Source organism: Ciona robusta, chromosome 10, assembly GCF_009617815.1.
Source record: "Ciona robusta chromosome 10, ASM961781v2".
Taxonomy (NCBI): Eukaryota; Metazoa; Chordata; class Ascidiacea; order Phlebobranchia; family Cionidae; genus Ciona; species Ciona robusta.
Window position 1 is genome coordinate 7,872,702 of NC_143244.1, and position 20,042 is coordinate 7,892,743.

At 36.4% G+C, this 20,042-nt stretch overlaps 1 protein-coding gene across 2 annotated transcripts in view; it reads right to left on the bottom strand.

Moving 5' to 3' along the window:
* The window catches only part of LOC149730410 (uncharacterized), a 93,441-nt gene that overhangs the window by 41,569 nt on the left and 31,830 nt on the right, over positions 1 to 20,042 (bottom strand). For both annotated transcript variants that reach the window (XM_089887363.1, XM_089887362.1), the window contains exons 64-102: positions 19,872 to 20,017; positions 19,401 to 19,599; positions 18,834 to 19,017; positions 18,389 to 18,618; positions 17,972 to 18,190; positions 16,921 to 17,749; positions 16,391 to 16,683; positions 15,623 to 16,203; positions 14,946 to 15,193; positions 14,403 to 14,535; positions 13,297 to 14,039; positions 12,848 to 13,047; positions 12,401 to 12,577; positions 11,873 to 12,057; positions 11,318 to 11,637; positions 10,874 to 11,031; positions 10,457 to 10,610; positions 9,897 to 10,153; positions 9,363 to 9,593; positions 8,781 to 9,016; positions 8,286 to 8,569; positions 7,529 to 7,740; positions 6,910 to 7,121; positions 6,408 to 6,560; positions 5,967 to 6,105; positions 5,664 to 5,790; positions 5,244 to 5,340; positions 4,860 to 5,047; positions 4,603 to 4,711; positions 4,132 to 4,271; positions 3,878 to 3,958; positions 3,368 to 3,580; positions 2,859 to 2,976; positions 2,446 to 2,602; positions 1,988 to 2,092; positions 1,599 to 1,797; positions 1,063 to 1,227; positions 591 to 725; positions 176 to 344 (exon numbers count right to left, since the gene is read on the bottom strand). In XM_089887363.1, coding sequence (XP_089743489.1) covers positions 176 to 344; positions 591 to 725; positions 1,063 to 1,227; positions 1,599 to 1,797; positions 1,988 to 2,092; positions 2,446 to 2,602; positions 2,859 to 2,976; positions 3,368 to 3,580; positions 3,878 to 3,958; positions 4,132 to 4,271; positions 4,603 to 4,711; positions 4,860 to 5,047; positions 5,244 to 5,340; positions 5,664 to 5,790; positions 5,967 to 6,105; positions 6,408 to 6,560; positions 6,910 to 7,121; positions 7,529 to 7,740; positions 8,286 to 8,569; positions 8,781 to 9,016; positions 9,363 to 9,593; positions 9,897 to 10,153; positions 10,457 to 10,610; positions 10,874 to 11,031; positions 11,318 to 11,637; positions 11,873 to 12,057; positions 12,401 to 12,577; positions 12,848 to 13,047; positions 13,297 to 14,039; positions 14,403 to 14,535; positions 14,946 to 15,193; positions 15,623 to 16,203; positions 16,391 to 16,683; positions 16,921 to 17,749; positions 17,972 to 18,190; positions 18,389 to 18,618; positions 18,834 to 19,017; positions 19,401 to 19,599; positions 19,872 to 20,017 — 8,726 coding nt within the window. The remainder of the gene's footprint in view (positions 1 to 175; positions 345 to 590; positions 726 to 1,062; positions 1,228 to 1,598; positions 1,798 to 1,987; positions 2,093 to 2,445; positions 2,603 to 2,858; positions 2,977 to 3,367; positions 3,581 to 3,877; positions 3,959 to 4,131; positions 4,272 to 4,602; positions 4,712 to 4,859; positions 5,048 to 5,243; positions 5,341 to 5,663; positions 5,791 to 5,966; positions 6,106 to 6,407; positions 6,561 to 6,909; positions 7,122 to 7,528; positions 7,741 to 8,285; positions 8,570 to 8,780; positions 9,017 to 9,362; positions 9,594 to 9,896; positions 10,154 to 10,456; positions 10,611 to 10,873; positions 11,032 to 11,317; positions 11,638 to 11,872; positions 12,058 to 12,400; positions 12,578 to 12,847; positions 13,048 to 13,296; positions 14,040 to 14,402; positions 14,536 to 14,945; positions 15,194 to 15,622; positions 16,204 to 16,390; positions 16,684 to 16,920; positions 17,750 to 17,971; positions 18,191 to 18,388; positions 18,619 to 18,833; positions 19,018 to 19,400; positions 19,600 to 19,871; positions 20,018 to 20,042) is intronic.

The window sequence follows — 20,042 nt, forward strand, 5'->3', positions numbered from 1 at the left end:
CAGGAGTTGGTCAATTACTTGACACCCAGACTGCCACAACTTACTTAGAGACAACTGTATTGAAGCAAGGACTGAACATCAAACCATGCATTATGTATGGCTGACAATTGTGACAACCCATTACAATGGTGGCTTTAAACTAGGTATAACTATAAAGGTCTTCACACAACCTTACCTTCGTCCCACTTTCAATAAGCGCGGTTTGTGCCGTGGATAAAAACACAACATCGCCCCCTAGTGCAACCGAGAGATCTTCCACACCAACCAACATTCCTTCGATCCATGAACGAGTGCCGAGTAATCGAGAGCGACTTGGCATTATTAGCTCGGCACCGACGTCAACTCTGTTGTCATAATGGGACTTGTTATGTCACAATAAATGATTGAATATAATTTATTTATTTACAAAATAAATAAACCAAAGCGGTCGTTAAACGTGCATCCAAACTTGAAGTTATAAAGCTGATCAATTATATTTGCTAAACATTAGACCTTAGACACTAAAATTAAAACTTTTTCAGGTTTGAGTTATAAACACTCTTATAGGCCTCTTTTAAGCTTAAAACTGCTGGTTTAAAACATTCACAAACCTGAAACTGCAAGGTGCATTGGTTTCATTGCTTGGATTTTGAAGATATTCAACAAACAGCCGTTGCTCCCTTCTAATGTGGATCTTGCCAGTTTGGTCGCCCAAGAACTTGTGCACGATTACTACTGTGGTGTTACTGCAAACAAATCGTATATTTATATGAAAAAAATCCATATGGTAATGATGTTAGCTCTGGCCTACATTCCAGAGAACCTGAGGTAATGTATTGTACAGCCTTACCCATATGGAATAGACTGTGCATATACAGTTTCGGGATAATGAGCCAACCATGGCTTAAACCCAAGATCCCACAGTGTGCCTCATTGTAGGTCTGTAGGACCTCACCCATATAGAATAAAATGTGCATATTCAATGTTGGGTTAATGGGCCAACTCGAAAAGTCGTAGCCAAGGAATTATGAGTAAAGACATCACCCATACAGAATTGAACAAGATACCATTTAACAAAGTTACCTTAATACTTCAGCATTAGGTTCTCCATCCCTTGTTGGATGGAAGAATCGAATATTTGCGTGTCTTGTTATTCTTGCTTCATCAAACTCATATTCCAACCCAGGTTTACCATCTTCTTCCATGCTACCACCTTGTACTATGGTGTAGATCCACGGTACCAGGTACCTGGATGTTTCAAGACATAAAATGTCATGTGTGGAACGAGAAAATAAATTGCCTAAAATATTTTGTACAAACGGTTAAAAGAATATAGCATAGGTCTCCTGTTACCAAATATGTAACTTAATTCCTTCTTCCTTTTCAGATAGAGAATTTGGACAACACATTAGTGAAAACTGGGTTGGTGCAATTACCGTTAAGTGCGTGTTGTCTAAAGGACACATACGCCCACAATGTTAGCAGCATCATTTAACTCGTATAGCTAACACTGAACTACTGTGCTGAAGTGCAAGCCTACAGTACCTAATTATTCAATTTAGTTTAAAAGAGATGATTAAAAATACTGTATTGATGAACTGAAGTATATATTAACCCACCTATCTGAATGTATAGCAGCATGTATATCTTCACCATCAACCTTAAGTAAAGTATGAGCTGCATACACATGAGGTACAGATGCTCCAAGGTGGGTGTATTTAATCTTTGAATATTGTGGGCCACGAGCGGTTTCTTCAACATATACCGTCCCAGCAGCGCCAGGAACATTACCAACACCCCCCACAGAACGTAAGTAACCTGGGAATACATATGGTTCTGTGCATTGATGTTTTACCACAGCAATATGTGTAATGAAAATCAGGTTGATGTCATTACATATTGTTCTGCTGGTTCATTGGTGTTTTACTATAGTAACAAGTCATAACATGGGTGTTCTTTAACAGCGGTTAAATTTTTTTTATATATGGTTAGAATAAATTTATATTACCAGGGAAGTCATATTTCCATGCAGCTCTAACAGCAATCCTTCCACCAGCGCCACCATGACCATTCCCAGCACCATTACCACCATTGACCCTTACTTCACCATGACCTGTTTAAAATAATGCGAACTTATTAATATTCGCATGGTGGGAAAACTTTGAAGAATAACATGGATGCTGTGTAAAAAAATGTAAAAAGTTGTTTACTGGTTTAAACTTGCATGGTGGGGCAACTGAAGAGTTATAACATGAGTGTTATATTGTGCTCCAAATACATTTTATTACCGCATTTTTTTGTTAAGCTCAAATCATTGCATTAATTAACAAACAGTCTGAAAGATCACAATATAGAAAAGGGAGAAATTAAGTATAAATGAATTACATAAACATTTTTTGGGTAGGCAGTCATATATACACATGAATATTAACAATCCATAACCAGCCCTCTTATAAAGTAACTGACCACTAAAGTTGAGTGTCCTTATCATCACTGAACCACCACTTCCACCACCAGCATTTCCACCATTACCAGATGAACCAGAAACATCAATCAAACCATCCACGTAGAAACTTTCAGCGTTTATCCATCTAAGGACTCCACCACCATAACCACCATTGCCCTGTTTAATAAAGTTGAATTATGTAACTTATTTTCTTATATTAAAACCAAAATTATGAAAACACTGTCTGAAAGCTGGAAACAGTCGTATTTTTATAATTTAAAAAATTATAATTATAACTAATGTGTTTACAGTAACCATCTTACCCTGCACTATTATGTGCGTTATTTTAAGTAAAGTATGCAATTATCCTAAAACATATAAAATAAAACTACATATAATAACAATAAACAAAACAAACATAAAAATCCCTTACGTTTCCATTACCACCTCCACTACCAAGATGAGTTGGTGTATATAGTGATCCATATGAATCACCTCCTTTCACATCAACCTTCAATGAACCACCATATCCACCATGGCCGGCTCCAAGACTGTGAAGTAAGAAGTTCATTGTTAAATATGTTTAATAAGTTTAAACGGAGCAGTGTTTATGAGTGTTAAATAGAGCAGTGGTTCTTAAATTGGGATAAAGCAGTTTTATAGGTAAGAAACTTTAAGCCTCTTAACCCTTTGGGATAAGATTTTTGCAAATTATTATTTTGACCGACTGCCCCATATTGCTCAATATTACATATTTGTTCTATACCAAGGTTTAGTAAACTTTTTAAATGCTATGATACTGTTTTAACCGTTATACTGGTACATAATTTATTATTCTTTTGAACAACACTCAACTTAACAGGAAAGTTGGAAGAGGGAAATATATAAAAAAATCCAATTTCATATATTATGTGATAAAAAAACGAAATTAAAACAACTCACCCAACACCATTAACAGTTCTACCACCCCCAAGACCTTGCTCCGGTGCATTTCCAGTTCCATCCATCAACAAGTTACCTTGACTTTCAATATCAACATGTTGACTTAGTATGCTACCTCTGTTCATCATTAGTTTGGATTGGTAGTTTAGTTGAAGTTTACCAACCACTACACTCAAGTTGCCGGTGTCTTCTTGTATGAAGACTTTGGAATATCTGAGAGAAGATATTATTTGTTATAAGGGAATAAGCGTAATGTACCAACCCTTTCCCAAACCCCTGACCACTCTGGCTTACATTCATGTTGGGATAATGGGCATGATCTGTTAATATTTAGCTCTTCAATGTTGGCGTGTCTATTTTCAAGTAAACTTTGTGTGGCATTATACATGTCACTACCTTTAACTTACCAATTGGAAATTTAAGTTAGTTTGCCAAAATACCCCATTGGATTTAGAGACCTTTTGTTTTAAGATCTATAACCCATATACCTTTTACATATATGTAACTTACCTGTGTATTTCAATCAAAGCAAATGAGAGATTCCCAGGTTGCGTTACTTCCACAGTTTCATGGTTTTCCACTTTACCAGTTCTATAGAAATTCAGGATTATTTTACTCAAACATTAATCAAAAGTAACATGGATGCCAGAACTAAAACAATAATCTTATAAAATATTGCAAATAAACACTAAATACTAACATAGTAATGTTTTGCATATCTTGTGCTGTGTGTAGAGTTTTATCAAAATTGTTAACTATACCACCTTGCAGAAGATGTGAAAGTTGAAATGGCTCCGTTAGCAAGTTGTATATGAGTAGCACCAGATAATATCCCTTCAACTGTTGTTCCGCTGCCCAGGAATAATGTTCGAGATGGGAGAACTAATTCAGCATTGACATCAATCTAGAAATGTAAAGAATATTATTAGAGAGCTTAACTTTGTGAAAAAAGACATCTATATGTTTAGTAGAATATTCACTTATTTATCTTTATGCGGTAGGGCAACTACTGACTGGGAATTATCAAATATAAAGCTTTGTTAAAAATTAGGGTTTTGTGCAATGCTGCCAATTTCCATAGTCGATAAAAAAGTGGGAAGAATTAAGGGTTTTGCCCAAGGATACATGCACACATGATGATAGCAGCATTGAGCTTTGAATCTGGTACCCTCTGGTTACTAGAGCCTATAAACAATTATGTAGGTAAATATTAAGCATATATAAAACGTACAAACCTTATAAGCCACGGGAGCAACAGTATATCCATATAGTGCACCAGTATGATCAGCATGAAGGGCTTGGTTTTCTTGCAAATGAACAAGACCTGTTCGATCGCCCAAAAACCTGTTTAATAGAGAAGTTGAATAAATATAACTTGTTTACCCTGCTTGATGTCTCATTGTCATGTTCAGGCCATTTTTACCAGAGCTATATTTTATTAATGAAACTTTAGATAAATATCAGTTTAGTATCAGTTCATATGTCAGCTTACTTATGAATTGTAACAGAGGTGTCTTGGCCTTCGAACACCACCCGTGTGCCGTTGAATATCTGTAGCTCTGTTATTTCAACTGATGTAATGTTATCTTCAAGCATCAGAACCGTAGCTGAGGTGGAGTTGACATCATGGTTATCAATACGAAGGTTGCCATAGAAGCCACCACTTTGATCTGAAGGTATCTGGATAATAAAATAACATAAATTCTAGTTGTCTTCTGGGGATACAAAGATTAGAAAAAATGCAACAAAAAGATAGGATATAACGAAAAAGCGACAATAAATTAGCAGGAAAGCGAGATAGTAAATAGCTCTATTAAAAGTTGAACGCATAAGAATATAATGTGTGTACGCCGTCAATGCTGATAATTGAACTTACCTGTCTTCCGTCGTAGTTTTCAATGTTTTGTCCAATATTAAATACAGTTCCACTTCCACCATTCTTAGTTGCATCATTCCCTCTTCCACCAATTGCACTGAAAGGTAATATAGATGTAAGCAAGGCTACAATGAATGGAAAGGTAACTACAAATGAACGGGCATGTTATAATGAATAAGGTAACTACAAATGAACAGGCATATTATAACGAATACATATAAGAAATGTGCATGTAAAGCACAAAGAAATTTGAGAAAGTCAGAGCAACTGTTGAACACATATGTGCCAACTATTTGCTGCACAAATGATTTTTTATTAAAATTTAAGTAGACATTCGTTACTTGCTAACTTTGCAGTGAAGGACCCTGAGTTTTTAATGAAAAAAATGATTTCAAACATCAGTAAATTAAAGATTCTTACTTTAGGATTCCAGTAAACCTCGAAGACACGCTTGAATGAACAGAAACTCGACCACCAGAACCACCACCACCGTGTCCATGACCATTACCACCGTTTGCTGTTATGTAACCATGCCCAGTAATAGAGCCTGGTAATAAAAAAATGTTTAAACAAGTGCTAATATTAAACATAAATTTGTAACATGGCTTTTTGGTATATTACAAATGTATTGTTTATTAAAAGAAGATGCGTAGATCATTCAGATTTAACCTCTACAACAAAGTAGACTAGTTTAAAGCTGAAAATATGATAGAAACCCTTTACCTGTTATTATGAGAACAGATCCAGCTGAACCACCACCATGGTTTGAACCAGTAGCTTGCCCGCCATTAACTTGCAACCAACCATCATGGTGGAAAGATTGAATGACGTTAAGATGGATGCAACCACCACCTCGACCACCCTGGATAGAAAACTTGTTTATCCTTGTGTGACAGGTCAATGACAGTCGTTTTAATACACGTGTACTGTTTGATACACCTCGCGCTCGCTTATGGATTAGCATAAATGAAACTTTGGGGGTGATTAATATTCTTGTTTATACTGTATGGCTGACAAGACAATGCATAAAGCACAATTGGATTGAAGGGTTAAAGTAAAGTGTTTTCCCGAAGGACAGACAAGCTTGAACCCATACACCCTGAGCCATTGACATACAAGCTAACCACTTTGTCAGGGCGCGAAGTGATTAAACCATATTCTTACTTGAGAACCACCGCCACCACTTCCATATAACTGAGGTCTTCTAAACGAGCCATATGCTTCCCCTGCAGTTGAATGATCATTCCTACCACCACCGTAACCACCATGTCCACCTCCTATTCCATAACCATTAGATATAACTCCAGCTCCCAAACCCTGTGGATAGTTTGTTGTATAACAGAAAACAGTTTTTGTGTACTTACGAAAATAACAGAAAACAGGTTATACTAACGACAGAAAACAGTTTTTGTGTACTAACGGTGTATAACAGAAAACAGGTTGTACTAACGAAAAGTTGGAATAATAGGCAAAATGCATTTGAATAAAAACATTAGTTTATTGAAACAGTGTGCCCAACCGTTCATTATAACACAAGTGTTTTGTTTCACACACTTACTTTAAGTAAGCAACTCTATAGGTGATTTATTTTTGGGAGGTTTTCCCATTTTTTTATAATGTATGACTAAATTAATTTTATCCATAAACGCATTGTTTTATTACCAACCTGTTCTTGTAGCGATCCAAGACCAGACACATCAACATAAGCCCCTCCTTCCATGTTCATTGTTCCAACATAAAGAACCAATTCATTACAACTTAAACTTGATTGTGACCTCATAGTAAGAACATCTATCTCCATCTGAAGTGGTTTTGTAGACTCGAATATTATATTTGTACGAGCTTCCATGGTAAGTACATCAAATGTGAAGTTTGAACCTGGAAAGTTTAAACATAGATGTTATAAGTATTATTACTTGAATACTTGGTGGAGTTACTTAGTAACTTGAGTTACAACATTGTTGTTTTAATGTGCACCCTATGTGGTGGCTTTATACATCTCATTATGATCTCCTTTTGAGTTACCACATGTGTAGCTTTATCTAACACATATGTAACTGCAACTGTGTAAGTTTTTTTCTCATACAATTGCCATCTTGAACAACCATTTGATAACTACTGGGTTGAAGCAGTTATAGTTAATTAAGTGCCCAATGACACATGACCACAATAGTGGTAGCAACAAGCTTTGAACCTGTTATCCTCCAGTTACAAGATAAACTATCTAACCAATGTGCTATAGCTCTAGTATTTTACATGCACCATGCAAACATATATTTAAATACCTGTTGCTGAAACAGCAGCTGTATTTGGAACAACCGATGCATGTTTTCCAAGTATCATGTTCTTGTATGGTGCCATGGTTAGATTATACACTTCAAGCAATGCCCCATGTAACTCCATGGGTGTTTCCATCTTTCCAATAAGCCTTGTATCAGCAGATAACACAAGACTACCATGTTCCAATACATGGAAGTTAAGTGGAGGTACTGAACGCCTGAGGAGAGAAAATAATCTTATATAATTGTTTGTTTACTAAAAAAGTCACATACATCCTAAATACAGACCAGGCTTAATAGTTTTTAATGTAATAAATATTTCACCAGTTACATTTATATTATCCATTTTCTGCCTATCCAACCTGATTTTTGAATGAATGAATGTAACTTACTTTATCCTCGCGTGGCCGGAAAACGACAGTCGTTATCACACGGGTTTAACACCTCGTGCCAGCTTACGAGTTGCCATGTATGTTACTTTGTGGGTGATTATTTTTTGGGGATTTTTTCATTTTTTTTTATGTATGGCTGATAATTTGGACAACCCATTAGTGACCACTGGGTTGAAGCAATTGTCGTTAAGTGTCTTGCCCAAGGACACATACGCCCACAATGGTAGCAGCGACGAGCCTTGAACCCATTACCTAATGGTTAGAGGCAGGCGCGCTAACCACTACGCCACGGCGCCGGACTTTTGAACTTATTTCCCAAATATACCAGATATTCAAAGTACTGCAGTATTTTATCTAATATGTTATGATACCTTTCTTCAGATGGTATGAATTCCACGTAAAAAGTTTGGCCTTCCTGGATATAGAAGAGTGAAGTGCCATCACCACGTATGTTCACTGTTGTAACAGTAGCCGGGGAAATTGTGAAGTCGGTTTCATTTATTGGTTTGGGGGAAGCTATTTGGAATTTGACTTCTCTCCATAATGAAACTTCATCAAAGGCAAAGTCAGCTCCGTTCAATAAAGCTTCATCTCGTGCAATTATATTCCGTGGGTTTAGTTCAGATAGAATGAATGGTTTGGGTGGAGAAACATTCTGGAAAAGAAACATATTGTTTATACTTCGAAATTCTAAAACACATTTTGGTTTCATTTCATTGAAGTACCTGCTACCAACAAAATATTAAATACATTTTAAAACTTTTGCAGAACATAAAATGAATCTAAAACGCTGCTTTAGCAAATCTGTTTTAAATTTAAGTTGGTTTCTAAAAAGCGGTTTTAAATTTATAATAATATAATTTTACCTGGTTGTCCAAAATTAATGTTGAGTAGTGATACGATGAGTTACCACTTCCTCTTACAGCTTCTATATAAACCGTTCCTGTACCACCAGTGTCTTGGTAACCAGTGCCAGCAATAGCAACCAGTGAACCCCGGAAAACATTATCAACAGATGCATGGAGAGCAATCCTACCACCTGCGCCACCACCACTACCTTTACCACCAGTGACATCCATTTTACCATGTCCCTTTGAAGTGCCTGCGATAAGCGTTATAGTTTAGTTATCCTTGCAAGGTACGGTAATATAGAGTTGTACCACAGGTGTCTTGAGCACCATGATGTGTCTGTGATAATAGCTTACAAGTTACCACATATGTAACTTAGTGGGTGATTGTTTTTATATGGGTGACAATTTGGACAACCCATTAGTGACCACTTGCCATAAATGGCCTTTGACTCCAAAAACTGTAGACATATTAAGCAAATTGGTGTCTTCGGGTTACGAAGGTTGCAACACTGTGGTAATGTTAACATCATATACTAGTTACCCAAACACAGACTTCCTATTTTATACACATGTAAGTCTAAACCCAAGTCAACCCACCAGTTGTGACCCATATCGCACCACCACTTCCACCTCCAGCATCTGATGTAGAAGTATCTCCTCGAGCATCAAGTATCCCGTCCAATGTTAGGAGCCTTCCAACAATAATCCTTATGACACCACCACCACGAGCACCAGGCACACCATTAGATGAAATTCCACCACGTGATCCACCCATGGTAGGTTCGTAGAGTGAATCATAGAACAAACCATTAGAAGCACCTCCATTGCCTGTATACAAACAATATCTGATAAATTTGTAATTAACTATATAAAAGTAAACTTTTCATACTCTCGTCGTGAAGTAATAACAGTCGTTAAGACACGGGTGTTTTGTTACTTTGCTTATTTAAGCACTCAAACCAGTGTGTTATTACACTGATAATTTATTGCCTACTTATTCAGCTTTGTTTTTGAAAATGTTTTCCCTACAATATCAAATAATCGCTAAAGTAAATTAGAAGCAAAAGGGAATAGCCCATTTATACTTATTAGAATTATTTTAAAAACAAATTAATAATATTGACCACCAACCTGCCCCACCAACTGTAGCATATGAAGCACCAGCCCCTCTTACACTAGGTGTTCCTATACCACCACTCTCAACACCCCGTCCCTTGGAACTTAAAGTTGCCATAGGTTCTGTATGCATGTCTGTTGCCACCACGGTGAAGAACTCAGCTGTCATAGTGGATGACCACTTCATATCAAACAACACAGCAGTGAACACAAAGCCCATGGGTGGAGGGCATGTAGCAGATGAAAGGGAACCCATCTCAAATGTTGACAACCTTTTGATTAAATTTGGTTGAATATTTTTAAACAACACTATAATATTAGGCTAATGTAAGCTGACAACTCCTAGCTGAACGTTTTATTTAAATTAACTAAATACTTAACTAATCTTAAGTTTAGTTTATCCATTCAAATATAAATAGCGAAGATCAAATAAATTAAAACAACGAAGAGAAGGGAGTTAGCAGCCAAACAACATTCGTTAAAACAAACCAGCACCCTTATTTTTAGCCATGAACTTTCAACATTATATATATATAGCTTTTAAAGATGCCCACCTCCTTTGTTTTATGCGTTACCTGAAATGTCCAGGTGTTCCTTTCTCAATGACACCATCAGATGCGTGGCTAATGGTTGCTTGAGGTCCAATCTCAACAAGTCTTGTTGCAGCTATCCTCAGATGGTGGACTCCAATTAATTCACCATACCAACGTAAGGCCGGAACTCTTGTACCTAAGGAATTAAAATATATATATTTGCAGCTAGATTTTTATAAGTTAGTAACTTAAGCTAAATTGGGTTGAAAAAAACTTAAAATTTTAAAACTTCTACAATTCATAATTGTTGCTGATTTTGTCAAAAACTAAAAGAATTGTAAAATTGCTCAATGGGGTCATAAAACAAAATAAAAACCCAGAAACCACCAACTAAAATAACAAAGAATTTTACTCTTTAAAAATTTGGGTTTAATTTTAATTTGATGATAATTGGCATACCGGTAATGTCAGTTGTTGTGGCCAAGTATGCAATAGCTCCTTCATCAACCCATAAGCTTGTACGGGGTTTAATAAGAGTCGCCGTGGTTTCAGCTACGGATAAATAATACTTGTGGTGTTCCATGATGTGAACTAAACCACTCAAGTCTCCAGATAATCTGTAACAGGAAAATATGTATATTACTGCTGGGTAAGATGGATACCGTTAGCACATAATATCCAATTACAATTTGACATGTTACTTCTTTATCCACTTGCGGCAAGCATTTTTAAGGTTGTAATACAGGTGTAGAACACATTAGTAACTATTGTAATTTATCTCGATTAAGCGTACACACACACCCACAGTGGCAGCATAGAGCCTTAAACCTGGTATCCTATGGTCTGCTTTTAAACATTGTCCTACTTCACAAGACTATAACATCAATATATAAACTAACTAACTTATTAATCCTCAAACTTCTATTCCTCCCATCACTGGGTAATTGCAATGCAGCTCCATTGATAAGGTTAACTTCCTGTAGAGTTGTAACATGTGCGGAGTCGGTGGCATTCTCATCTTTTTCATCCAACACATAATAGTTGTTGCTCCATGACCGTCCGGCACCGTCAATTATAAGTAACTCCTCTGTTTCAACACCATCAGTGCCATCAGTGCTGGTATTAGATGATAGCATTTGATGTGTATATACAGATCCTGGGGCCCCATGGCAGGTTTGGCATGTAGATGAACCACCTGAGCCACCATATGCTCTGTACATACCCTGTGTGATGTAATAATAGATATTGTATGTATGTGTTTAAATTATCAGAAATTGAAAAATTATAAAACACACTTAAAAGTAATGATGACAAATTTGACAAAACTAATAGAAACACTACACTACTTAAACAAATAATATAAAATCAAATATAAAATCAAGCATAAAAGTCTAAGTTTTCTATTGAACATTTTCAACAAAAAAATATTTTTTTGACATCTTTATTTTCTATATAAACCTGGAAAGCGCTTGTTTGGTTTGTGTATAGTGCAATACGACCACCTGAACCTCCGTTACCACCTGCACCACCAACTGAAGATAAAGTCCCATGGCCGGATATATGGTGTGCAACTATTAATATTGCTCCACCACTACCACCACCGTTGCCATTTGTTGTAGATTGGCCATTTACACTCATTTGACCTGGATGTGTAAAATAATGTAACTAAATTATCCACAAATGGGGGGAAATATTAGTCATTATAGCTTGGGTGTTTTGTTTCATACACTCGTGCCTGCTTACGAGTTACCTCGCATGCAACTTGTGGGTGATTGTTTTAGAATTTCAGACACATTTGCCCACAATGGTAGCAACATCTCACTTAGAAGTACACAGTATCAGATAGATAAACACAATTTATCGTAGGTTTTTATAAAAATTTAAAACTAGGCATGACGTGTTATCACTTTCTTACAAAAAAACTATTAATTTTCACAATTTATGATTTAAATTTAGATTTAGTTACTATACTGTATTCTATATTACCTTCAAGTACAAATGCTTGAGCAGCTTTAACCTCAATCTTGCTTCCACCTCTAATTAAAGTAGATTGTCCCGTCATGGAACCCCCACCTCCCCTGCTCCTGGGCAGGTACAATGTACCGTGGTATTGACCCCTGTTTGATTGGTCACCATTGTAACCACCATTTGAACCATATCCACCTAATGAAAGTAAGAAGATCAGCTTAGAAGGGTAGAGCTGCATTGAATAGACATGTGAACTATATAAACTTTATATGATAAACGTCCCGATAAAATATTAAAATTAGAAAAATTCTAAACTTTGCTGGAAAAGTGTTTTGACTGCTAATATGCTAAGGTATGTTCCCCAAAGAGAAAATGTTGAATTAAATTTAATGCATTTTACAATTAAATTCAATGTGCATATGTTATTATTATGCTAAATAAAAAAACATTAAATTATGTTTTTACCTCCAGCACCATTTTGAGCGTTCCCATTTTCACTGATAATTGTGTCACGTATCCTGTCACTGCCAGCACTGGTCATCAAAGCACCTGCATCTATTTCAATGCGTCCCAACTTAAGGTAGAAGTGTTCAGCTGATAGTTTAGAGTTATACTGCAAGCGTAGCAAGCATACACCGCCAACCATGCCCAAGTCAGGTAAAAATCTGCAGAACAAAATTTCATTAAGAGCAGTAAGGAAAAATACAAATAATTTTGAAATCTATATGATTTTATTAAACAGTTATAAAAAATCTTAATTGGTTTGACATCAGTTATTCGTTTGTGCATTAGACAATAATAAAATTAAACCTAATGCATTTGCAATATTCATTTTCTTTACCCTTTTAATCAGATTTTTAATACATTTCCAGCCAAAACAGATATTCAAGGAATAAAACTCCTACATAACTAACCTTACAACTGATCCAGTATAAAGATCCAAAACACCAAATCTGAATTCTCCAGCTTTTCCAATCTCAACATAAACCCCTTTCTCCAACAAAGCAGAATGAGCTTGTGCTCCAATAGCAATGTAACCATCTATTCCTACATGGAAGTCATTCACGTTTGTAAGGCGGCCATCCAATAGGAAAGACACAGATCTGAATTCATCATGAGCGAAAGTAGATTCCGTATCTTCAGGGTCAGAATTAAGTGGAACACCAGCACCAGATGTTACAATACGTGTTGGTAATATAAGTTCTCCTCCAGTTTCAACAATAAAGTTAACGTATGGTCGCGCAAATGTTGGCGTTGAAGAGTTAGACGACACTTGACCATCTTGAACCATCAGCCCATTTTTATCAACTTCTATGATCAACTTATGTGCTTGGTAAGCTCTCATTAAACCACTCTTGTCCCCTCTTATCCTTAGTATATGCAACGTGTTGGTTTTGTTTTCATTATCTGATTCCAGTTTCTTCATACGTAGTGACCCTTGTCGCACCAATGTTACCAAATCAAATATAATTTTACTTTGATTGTTTGGCAGCAGTGTGATGTATTTGAAAACATCCAGGTTTGCACCATCTACATAGAGAGTTCTGTATGGTAGTTGGTTTCGAATCCTATAAACAAACACAGATCCAGGGCCACCATGCAAATAACGATATGTACTTGTCGCATAACCTCTCCCACCAACTGCATTTACTTTGCCCTGGAAAAATATTGTTTAATTTTAAACTAAAATATGCAAGTTCAAAAATGGAGCAATTTTAACATAGTCGGTATATGCCTATATTTTTACAAAGAAGAGTTTTGACACCCTATTCAAGTTGCCTTTATCAGAATAAGTGAATGTCAAAAAATAAAAGTAATTTTACTCTCACAATTTAAAAAGGACATTATTCGAAATAGTTGTGGTTTTAAATTTGGCAGCAAGAGTTTATATATTAAACTAACAGATACATGATTGATGCAAGATAGGTAAGACCAGAGTTTCATCTCGCTAATAGAAATCACATAGCAAACAGCAAATGGGGCTAAATTGATCATAGACATAATATAAATCTCTATTTACCTTATATCGGTAACTGGTGGAGATATTAAACGCAACCCTTCCACCAGATCCACCACCAAACTGTAAGTTGGAATTATATTTCTTTGTGCCTTGACCACCATTTGCAGTGACTTCTCCATACCCAGTCATTATCCTGTAATGTATTAACTGTTAATACACCATAATTTGTACATTTCACCACTTATATACAGCCAAATGCTCGTCTATCTAATTTTACATTAAATTTAACGGATTTTAATACCAATTTTTTTACCAAAACTAAAAGATTTTTTTTATAGAATTTTATAATAGTTTTTTTAATTAATTAATTGCAGTATCATCCGACAGTTGGTACAATTTGGGATAGGTGAAGAAAAGAAAGGCAAGAATAATAGGGCGTAACACATTGTTTCTTAAACATTTCAAAATCAGCCAAATGTTTTAGAATATGTCATGCAAAAGTTTGAAATAGAAGTTTTAAACTTAAAGAATGCCACCTGCGGATCCACGTGTATGTTGAGGAGTCTTAAGTTATTTGACAAACAAAACAAACTTATAAATTACCTTGCTCTTATATTAATAGAACCTCCAGCACCACCACTTCCACCATAGCTGCTTGCACCAGGAGCTCCATTGACATTCAGTTTACCATCCAACACAAACTCTGAACCAATCTGCAATGATATGAACCCACCACCCAGACCACCGGTTGGTACATTCTGCACTAGAGGGTGAGGTCTATGGTTGCCACCGGATGTTCCAAACTCTTCAGGGTTTTCAATCCTTCCATGGGCTATTCCACCTCTTGGGGTCTAAAATATAATGTTTGTAAAAATCTATATAAAGAGTTGTAATATAGGGCAATATAGATATACTGAGATATAGCATGATTTTTTTATAATGCAACATATGTAGCTTTATACTACTGTGAGGTATCCTGTAACACGCAACTTTGGGAGTAATTATTTTTCTGTATAAATGGAAATTTACTTAATTTATTTGTGACCAGGGGGTTGAAGCAATCACATATGTGGAAACTCCTTAGTGGGCACAAGGTGTATAAATCAGAACACCAGTGTAATAGTGACTGTTGCTGCCATGCAAGAATATATAAGTTACATACGTGGTAACTTGTAAGCTGGCACAACGTGTGTGGAACAAAACACCCGTGTTATAACAACAGTCATTACCCCACACTACAAGTAAACAAACAAAAAAGTTGCATTGAATAATAAACTTACGTATCTTGATCCACCAACACTACCATGACCTCCCCCTTCACCTTCAAGCAGATCTTCCTCATCGTAAAACCTTCTTGAAGTAGAAGTTGAACGATCTACACCCGATGATGTTACAATACTCCCAGGTTCAATGTGAAGACTTCCAGTTTGAACTCGAATAAAATCTGCTGTGATCTCAGCACCAGTTTTCACCCTGAAACCTCCGGTTATAAGTTTGGCTCCAGTGTTAGCAGGGAAGAGCATTTGGCTTCCAGCATCCATTTGGAAAGTAGCGAGCTCCACCAAACCAAACTGTTCATTTTGATTGACAGTGGTTTCATATTCTGAATACGGCAAAATGCGTCCAGTTGAACCAAACACAGCTTTAGTGCTTTGACCGAGTACAAGGTGTTGTACATCATGTATTTCACCTTCCAGCCTTAGAGCTGGTGTACCAGTTCCTACTATGTGAGTATGAGTTGCTAAAACAAGAACACCATTAAATTCAACTTCGAAATTAACTCTTGGTTTTGAACTTGTATCGTTTCCTTTAACATCAGGTTGGAATGTTACAGTGTTGTTGGCAGTGACATGTATGACACCTGGTAGAAATAAAAGTATATTAAGTGGTCAAGGAAACTGTTGTAAGGTAGGAATAATAGGGTGTAGCACATTGTTTACAAACTATGTGCTGTGAAGTCGCTAACAATAAACAATCAGCTAAGTAACATGTATGACACCTGGTTGTACAATTTTATCCATACATCATAAATATTCAAATAAGTTTACCTGAACCATCTCCGATCAGTTCATTGACTTGAAGTTGAAGGTTGGTTGAATTCTCATGAACCAAATTCACCCTTACTGAATCATTAAGGTGAAGTTCTTCGATGGTGAAACCACTCATGAGCCGATCATCTATGATGGGGTAGCAGAACCTCTGTTGTCCGTTCTCATTCTTTATAATAAGGGTCTTGTAGTCGATAGTCGTGTCAGCAATAAACACAGATCCAGGTCCACCAGCTAAACCAGATGAAGCTACATGATCGTAACTAGGGTTGCTTGATCCACCACCATTCGCACTGGAAGGAAATTAACATTTAATGTGAATGTCTTTGTGGTTGGAGGATTAAGAAGTTATAACACAGGTTTTCTATTAAAAAATACAATAAAGACATGGAAAATAATGAAAAATGATGCTATGGCTAAACTATTCTATGCACTTAGAATTGTGTTGTTTAAATTTACCAGCTTTTAAATTACATTATTTAAATTAGATTTTTAAACTAGATAAATTTACATGTTTTGAGTTTAAATACCTGTATTTTCCAGTAAACCTATTATGTTCCTTTGGTGAATGAATTGCGATTCTTCCACCACTTCCACTCCCACACCTTGTAGTTGCTACATCCACCATCTTGGTTCTATCATCATCATTAAGTGTTGTATAATCCACGATCTTACATGAACCACCATTAGCCGATACCCTGCCATGGCCATCAAAGGAACCAGAAGCCTTGATCCAAATACTTCCACCTGAACCAGCTCCTGCACCACTATTGCCACTGCTGGAATAATCAGAACTCCTTAGTTCAACGTTGCTTCCATCAGATTTGATTTCACCATCATTTACAACAGCATGGGCAGTGATCTCTATAGTTGATCCAGCATTTGAGGTTGTGTGTCCTATACCAGCATGGCCAGCTATTTGAGGAGTTTTATAAGATCCAAATGATCTCAGACAAGTGTCAACGTTGGTTTGTGTAGAGTACCATCCTCCACCTAAACTAGCATGAGCGCCTCCAGCAAATACTTGGTTTGAGCCACTTGGTGGTAAACGATCCAAGGGTACTTCTGTGGTAACTTTACCACTCACACTTATAACAGCATTCTGTTCTAACACAAGCTTGCTGGCTGTTAGTTTAACTGAGGGGAATGATGTAGTGGCTCCACTCTTCAGTGTGAATGTGGTTACAGTGAAGCAGAAGGCTTGTAGACTTGTGAATACAGAAGTAGCTTTAGCAGTGAATGTGTTCATTGCATTGCAGGTTCGTAAGTCTTCATATTGTCGTGATAAAAGTTGAGAATTTGGATGTAAAGTTACATTCGATTGTGCGCCCAACACCATGTTTGCAGTGAAGAGTTTTCCTGAAATAGTAAAAGAAAAAAACTCTTTTATCTTTGCGGGGCAAGGACAATCATTATAACACAGTTGTTATGATTCATACACCTTGTGTCCTCGCCTTTACCGACTACTGGGTTTGGGCAGTTGTCGTAAAGTGCCATATTTAAGAGCATACAATGGCTGCAACACCCAAATTATTATATTAAAATAGAACAATATTTTAAAAGTCGTATTTTTATTCTTACCAAAGACTTCAATTTTGGAGTTATGCAGTGTTATGGAGTTTGGGAAATTGGCTATACCATCTTCATGGATATGAAGGTTGTATGGGACCAACAATGTCTGTTTATCATCAGACAACCACCAGCGCTGGCCATTGCATATTTCAATCCAACCAGAAACAGCTTTGACTTCTTGAATATAAACGTCTGAGTTGGTGGATTCAACAGTCACTCGTGCATTGCCTAGCAAAGAAAGAACGTTGGAAGTGGAAAATACAGTAATGATTAATAATGCCCTATTGTGCATCATATGCACTGAAAATAACTGAACACTAGATACAACATAGAAGGAAAATATTGATTAAAACATATAACATATAAAGTGAAGTTTGCAAGCAATGCTATACATGGCAGCTTTTAAATACCAGTTAGCATTCTTACCAAGTATGTGAAGTACGTCAATATGATAAGTGGATGGGTTCGTTCCGTTCAATACAGACGGGGCGACTTCTTTTACAGAATCAGCCAAGTTTCGTGCGTCAATTGTAACTTGGATTTTAGTGTAACCAGTTCCTATTCTGTCCCTTAGAACCATGATACCACCAGCACCGGATACAGAATCTACATTACTTGCTCCACCATGTAATTGAACACTGCCTTGGTAGCTCCAACTGTGAAAATAAAACATTAATAACAAAAAAATCTTTTCGAGTTCATGTGAAATTTATTAAAGTATTAATTGGTCTAGTTGGGAAAGAAAAAACAGAAACAATTTTCGGTTAACTGGAAACAGTAAATCAAAGAGTTACTGTAAGTATAAAACTAACAAACCATTTTGCGTTAATAAAAAATAAATAACAAACACACAGTATAATGTATTCCCTACCTTTCTTTGGTTTGAATTGAAACTTTACCACCGCTGCCTCCAGTACCTCGACTATTACCACTCCCCCCACAAGCAGATATCAAACCATGGCCGGTAACTCTGCCTACTTTAACATACACCCCTCCACCACTACCACCACCACTGTTAGTAGCTATACCAGCTTCACCATCAGCTGTGATGGAACCTATTGCAAAAAATTTACAAGTTTTATTTAGGTTCGTGAATTTTTAGGTAACTAACAATTTGCGCTTGTTACATACCAGTTTTTGAAAATATTACTTAAAATTTATACAACACTTGAAATTACACTAAAAGGGTCAATTCAATGAATAAAATAAAATACACAGACTTTTTAAACCTAAACAGAATTTTCAACCTTAAACTAAATATAGTATTGTTAGACTATTTCCCATTTGCATCAGTGATTTATATTGGTGCAGATCCACTAACAGAACTGCCAACATAGCTGATCTTACAGCCATAGGTTTTAGAAATATTAAATAGGGGTATATCTCAAAAGATTTAGAACCCTAGAAATAATATTAATAATTCAAATGAACCTTCTACCTTCAATTTGAAGTTGGTTGCTCATAACAATGGACAACAATCCACCACCAGAACCACCACTACCAGTAGTAGAGTTCCCTCCACCACTACCAGGCTGTGTTACATTAGCCATGTCTCCGTACCATGGTGCACGAGCCTCATATTGTGGGTTGTAACCTCCATACCCAGCGTGGCCAGCACCATAACCGACACCATTGACCTAAGAATATAAAAGATATAAAATGTTTGAAGTTTTGATACTATTTGATTGTGTGATATAATAATTTAAACTTCTTGCAACTTTGGGTGTGATTAATATTTTGGAAGTTTTTCCTTATTCTTAATATATTGCTAACAAATTGGACAACACTTTAGTGACCACTGGGTTGGAGCAATCGCCGTTAAGTGTCCTGCCCAACAACACATCTAGCCATGTGCTGTAATTGAATAGTGTAGGCAGACTTGATATTACAGCAGTTTCCATAAGCTTACCTGAAGACCTTGTCCTGGACCACGTTGTGCTTTATAACCACCAGCGTTCACACTTATATGTGAACCAGCATGTAGAACAACCTCATTTCCTTGAATAGCAAGGGTTTCTCCAACCAATCTTCCACCATAGAATATTTCCAGTTTTCCTGAATAATATGATCATTAAATAAA